The following is a 6,000-nucleotide window of genomic DNA, read 5'->3' on the forward strand; positions in this document are numbered from 1 at the left end:
ATCAAAAAGGAACTTATAGCCAAAGGCTATACACACCCTGACCTATTAACATAAAACATAACTTTTATTCAATACAGTAAAATAATAAATGTGCCCTGAATACTGTGATTAAAAAAATGCAAATGCTAAAGGGACTATGTCGTCAGAAAATGACCTATGTAAAGAGTATTTGCCAGCATGGTTAACCCTATTAAAAAAGGCATAGAGTCTGGTAGGGTTGATCATGCTGCTAAAAGCAATACCCTTAAATGACTCTCCATAGCCCCATTACTGAGAAAACTGCATTTTTACTTATATGCAAATGACCTAACTGGAGCACTGAAGGGCTGGCCAGAGCCCTCGGAGCATCAGTTTTTTTTACACCCCTTTAACTTCAAGCACCAAGAACTGTCATCTCATGCCTGTGTTTTGTGTCCTGAGACCAGAAGATACAGCGCAGTCACGACATGACAGGTCTCGGTTTTAATCTGCACCACTTGGAGCACACCAGGAGAAACACTGAGCAAGCGCTGAGACCAGAATATACAACACAGGCAGGAGACTACAGGACTTCACGCTAGGAGACAAGCCAATTGGTGCTCCAGTTGGGTCATTTACATATAAATAAAAGTGCTATTTTCTCAGTAATAAATGGGGCAATGGAGAGTCATAATAAGGGTATAGTTTTTTATCAGCATAATCAACAACAAGGCTGTATGCCTGGTCTAATAGGTTTAATTAAGCTGACAGATGCTCTTTAAATCACATTTTTATTTTAAACATATATAGAATTTTTGGTGATGTTATTTTAATTTTTTCATGTCACTATCCATATTATCCTGCCATTGTTGTACTGGCCACTGTGCCTAATTATAGGAGTCAATTCTTAGTCTGTACAAATCACTTTCTAGCAGTCATCTCCTTATCATCTTAGTCAGGATTACAATATCAGATATCACTCCTGTATACACAGATAACAGTGGATCCACCATTCACATTAGTTGATATCACAGCTTAACTACTCCCTCCCGATTTCTGCAGAGGTCACGGAGCATGCCTAGAAAACTCTCCTATCAAAGTCAATGAGTCCCCTCCAGTCTATTGCATCTATGCCCCATGGTGGCTGCTGTAAAGCATGTTTCAAAATGCTGTTAACAACAGCTCAGGCAGGATGGCTGCCTTCATGTTCAAGAAATAGAATACAAAATCTATAATCGGAAAATAAAAAGAAAATAAGAAACAAGTGTATGTTGTCACTGTCTTGATAGCTGGCAGGCAAAAATTATAGCTGAAACAATCCCTTTAAACTCACCATTCCTGGGATTTTACTTTCTATTTATCATTTCCACAAACAGCAGAGCTTTTTAATTTTTATATGGTTACTTTTATACATTTTAGACACCCATTTACACCTCCAAAACTCTGTATGTCAGTGGATGAAGCAAAAAACTATGCAGCAGAGTTTACACTTCAGACCTTGGGGATTACGACTGAAACAGCAGAACCGCCAGCAGCCTTTGCAGGTAACATTATTATTTAAGAAAAAAAAGCAAGAAACTTAGTTTTCTTTTCACGTGTAAATAAAGTTTAGATAGAACTATCTAGAGTACCCAATTGTATTAGCATAGGCATTTCCATAATACAGTAACTTTTACAGCATGACATGAAGTCACATCAGTGGTTACTCAACACCTGCAGAGAATGAATAGTGATGAGCGGCAGGGGCAATATTCGAATTTGCAATATTTAGCGAATATTTTGTAGAATATTCGTCATATATTCGCAAATTCAAGAATTTGAGATTATATTCTTGATTGCGAAAATCGGCAATGTAATATTTGCGCAATGCGCGTGAAATACCGGCGTGGGTCACTTATGCTACATTTTTCAAGCTGGCATAAGTTTCCTGAGACTGGAGAAAATGGTTGGCACGGCAGAACATTAGAATAGCTTTATATGCAGATAGAGTGCTCCAATATATTTGCGCTTGCGAATTTTCAGCAATAGTAAGGGGTAGGCAACTTTTCTATTAGTTGCTAGGGATGTTGCTAAGCTGTGACAAAGCCTTCTCATTGGCCCACAAGCTAGAAGAAGGGAGGGATAATCACCTGATGTGTTAAAAAAAAAATATATATATAGCGCTATATTCTAAATATTTGCAAATTCTCGAAGTGCCTATATTCGCGATTAAAATTCGCTATTCAAATATTCGCGCTCAGCACTAAGAATGAATGGGTCTATTTGGTGTTTTTATACAGTCCCTCCTTATAGATTTTTTTACATCATAAAAGCCAGATTTAAACCATTTTTGCCAATTGTTAGTGGCTTTTCTTTTATGTGAATAAGCGTGACAGATAACCATAGACAGACATCTTAGAAAAGTTGATCTGCTGTTAAGGATTTTTTCATCAGATACAGTTCATTCGAAATGACAGATCTGCATTCCAACAGAAGTGCAGTCTAGGCCACAGTCAGGGTGTAGCTATAGGGGGTGCAGAGGTAGAAGCCGCTACCGGGCCCAGGAGCCTGAGGGGCCAAAAGACCCTTGTGCCGCATAAGAGAACACCTTTATTATAAAAAGTACATACTGGTCAAGTTTCACCTCTTGCTGGAGGAAAAGGGTTAGGTGAAGAATTTGGTATGGGGGGGGGAGGGGTGCTGTTTCAATTTTTGCCTCAGGCATCAGGAAGGCTACGTGCTTCCCTGCCCCTGGCCATAAAGCCCAAACTGTACTATTGCACCAGGGCCCACAAGCCTTTAGCTACGCCCCTGGCCACAGATCAGCATATGGTTGTGATAATATTGCTGTCAAAAACTACTAACTTCATAGAGCAGACGAGCGAACTACAACTTCTTCATAAAATATCTGTCTGAAATCAGCTTTAGAAAATGTTTTCCCCTTTTATGGCATGCTTTACAAAGAGTTTCCCCTTTTTTAAAGAGGTTATGTCATACTTAAAGGGCTTTATCATCTCAGACAATGGTGGCATATTGCTAGTATATATTACCGAGGGCAGATAGGTGCAGGTCCCACCTCTGGAACCAGCACCTATCTCCAGAAAAGGCCCCCAAAAATGATGGAGAGCGCACCGCGCATGTGGCAACCCTACATTAATTTCTATAGACGTTCTGAAAATAGGGAAGCAAGCGCCCTCGGCTATTTTCAGAAATTCCCATAGAACTTAATAGAGAGCGCACCGTGCAAGAACTCAGCTATTTTTGGGACACCCATAAAAATGAATAGAGGGTAGACTCGCAACTGTTGGCTACAAGGATCCCGTTCTGGAGATAGAGGTGAGACAAGCCCTTTAATGTAACAAAATGAAAATCGGACATCGTATAGTACATGACAATCTCTTTGTAACAAAGCTAGAACCATCCCGTAAATCAGGGACTGTCACAGGTATTTGGGTTGTGGAAACGTTACACAGAGGTACCCCAGCTAATGTCTCTGTCCGCATCGGAAACCGTCTACGGAAAAAGTACACTGGATGTCACTGATATTTTTGGGATGCGCACATGTTACACAGGACAGGAGATGTAGTGCAGATAATGTTGCTGTCTGCAGCGGCCTAACTATTGCAGGCTATTTAGAGCAGGGTGAGCTAACAATAGATATTGCTGCTGCCACACACTACAATAGTCTTTAAAAGGACTTTTGGGTCTGTATAGTTTTAGCAATTTAGCGCAGGTTGCGCTAAAAATATATGTTGCTAGTGCCACACACTACAATAGTCCTTAAAAGGACTTTTGGGTCTCTGACAAGTTTTTGTACTGAAAAAAAAAAGATTTCTCTCTCTACACTGTCTTTCCCTTCCTCAGCACAGCTCTCCCTCACTAACACTGAGCCGATCACGTGTCATCGGGTGCTATATAGCACCCGATGATGCGTTCCAGCCTGTCAATCACTGTAATGCCAGTAAACAACATGGCTACGGCATTACAGTGAAGGGTAGCACTTACCTGCACCTTTATTGGCTGTGTTGCAGCCAACAAATGTGCGGGGAGGAGACTCAAGCATTGCGCTCGAGCACATGCGGTATTCGGCCGAATACCGCCATGTGTCAAGCATCGAGATGCTGGAGCCGAACTGGTGTTCTCGATCAACACTAGTGATAAGGCAATAAATCAATGCGAGTGGTTTATCTCTCACTGGAACAATGGATCAAGCATGTTTAACTCCTACATATTTAATCATTATTCCACCCGATCAGACGACCCCCATGCACATTAGGCCATTCAGTAATTACTATGTTTGGTCTAATTTCAATAAGCTCCTCATGGACTATTCATCTGTCCATGTAAACAGAACCAGTAAAACCCCTTTTGTTTAAATATGCTAATTCTTAAAAAAATGATTGTACCAGACTGTCCACCATGTCACATGCTGTCTATGATTTACCACTCTAGGATACGCCATAGCCAGCTCTCCAGCAGCAGTGGCCGCCACACAACTGAAACAAGCTGTGGCCTTGGGACAAGACCTTGCAGCCTATGCAGCCTATGAAGCCTATCCTGCTTTTGCCTTGGCAGCTCGAGGAGATGCGTATGGAACATTCTAAGAATTCACTTTACTCCAAGTAGAAAACCATCCTGTGTGCAAAGAATGTGAATGAACGATCGGGTTTTATTATTATTTTATTGTATTTTGTTCCATATATCCTACATCCCCTATGTCAATTAGTTTTATGTCATGAAATGGTTATTGTTGAGTTATTTTGTTGTAGTTTTTGTAGCTATTTTATACTTCATGTTTGATGGTCCTCTTCATAAATGCAGAATTTTTGACAATTTTTGAACATTATTCTGCAGGCTAAGCCTTAAATACTTTGGAGGACTTTAAGTATTTTAACAGACACATGTTTTAGGATTATCAGGTTTATTAGTATCACCTTACATAAACTTGTCTATTTTAAGTGAAAAAAAAATTTTTACTACCTGGAAACATGGGGACACCCAAAGTTCAGTGCGATTAGGAAAATCAAGAGTTCACATTCATTTAAAGTGTGAGGTTAGGAAAGTAAAGAGGCCTCATTCATTTCAACTTTCCAAAGGAAAATCTGGTCTTGTTGCCCATACCAACCAGTCAGATTTTTTTTATTTTTTTTATTTATGTTTTCATTTTCAAAATTACTTAAAAAAATGAGCGCTGGAATCTGATCGGGTCATTTGGACAACTATTTCGGTTTTGATAAGCCTCTTACTTTATAGTAATATGATTATACATTGAATCAGGTGTGCATATATCTAATCTATAGACATATTCGATGGCAATAACATTTGTAATATAAAGGTAAAATGAACCACAGAACCACCGCAATATGAGGAAAGTATGCTGTATGAATATAGTAGTTCAGGCATGGGGCTAATAGATAAACAACATGGTAGATACACAGTACACCAAAATTTCAAATACATAATACGGTAAATAGTAAAAAACAAACAGGCCATAGTGACTATGGGAGGTGTATCAACACCCCCCCCCCCCCCCCCCTTCATTTAATCCTCGGGTGGACAAAAGCCAATCCTCTATATATAAGAGACACATATGCATTGGTCAGATGGCAAATATATCAAAGCATTAAATACATAACAGGAGATGAGCAAAGACAAGGGAGAAAGTTCAATTAAATACAGACCGCAGTACTACAGAGCCATCACCGCTTCCCCGACGCGAGTTTCGCCCTTCAGATGTCATTTAATATTCAATAGTGGTGTGGAGTTGTGGTGTTGTATGGTAGATACACACTAACATCGATTTCTGTTCTTTGTGCACTTAGGGTGGGAAAAGAGTGTATTTCACCAACAACAACAAAAAAACGCATTCATGGCTCGTTTTATCCGTTGATATGAAATACATTTGGCCAATGATGTAAAATCTGCATGAGCAATCCCTGCTGCTCATAAAAAACATGCAGACTTGAAAAAATATTAGCATGAAATCATAGAGAATCCCATAGACAATTTTTATGGCGAGTCAATCAGACATGTCATTGCATTTGGCTCTAGGATTCATTCCTG

The 6,000-nt window shown here is 39.7% G+C and overlaps 1 protein-coding gene across 2 annotated transcripts in view; it reads left to right on the forward strand.

The window, feature by feature from the left end:
• A1CF (APOBEC1 complementation factor) overlaps nt 1-5,472 on the forward strand; it is a 92,686-nt gene extending 87,214 nt beyond the window's left edge. For both annotated transcript variants that reach the window (XM_044299812.1, XM_044299813.1), the window contains exons 11-12: nt 1,378-1,502; nt 4,390-5,472. In XM_044299812.1, coding sequence (XP_044155747.1) covers nt 1,378-1,502; nt 4,390-4,541 — 277 coding nt within the window. In that variant the 3' untranslated portion in view covers nt 4,542-5,472. The remainder of the gene's footprint in view (nt 1-1,377; nt 1,503-4,389) is intronic.
• The last annotated feature ends 528 nt before the right edge of the window (nt 5,473-6,000 follow it).

This window comes from Bufo gargarizans, chromosome 6 (assembly GCF_014858855.1).
Source record: "Bufo gargarizans isolate SCDJY-AF-19 chromosome 6, ASM1485885v1, whole genome shotgun sequence".
In the NCBI taxonomy this organism is placed as follows: domain Eukaryota; kingdom Metazoa; phylum Chordata; class Amphibia; order Anura; family Bufonidae; genus Bufo; species Bufo gargarizans.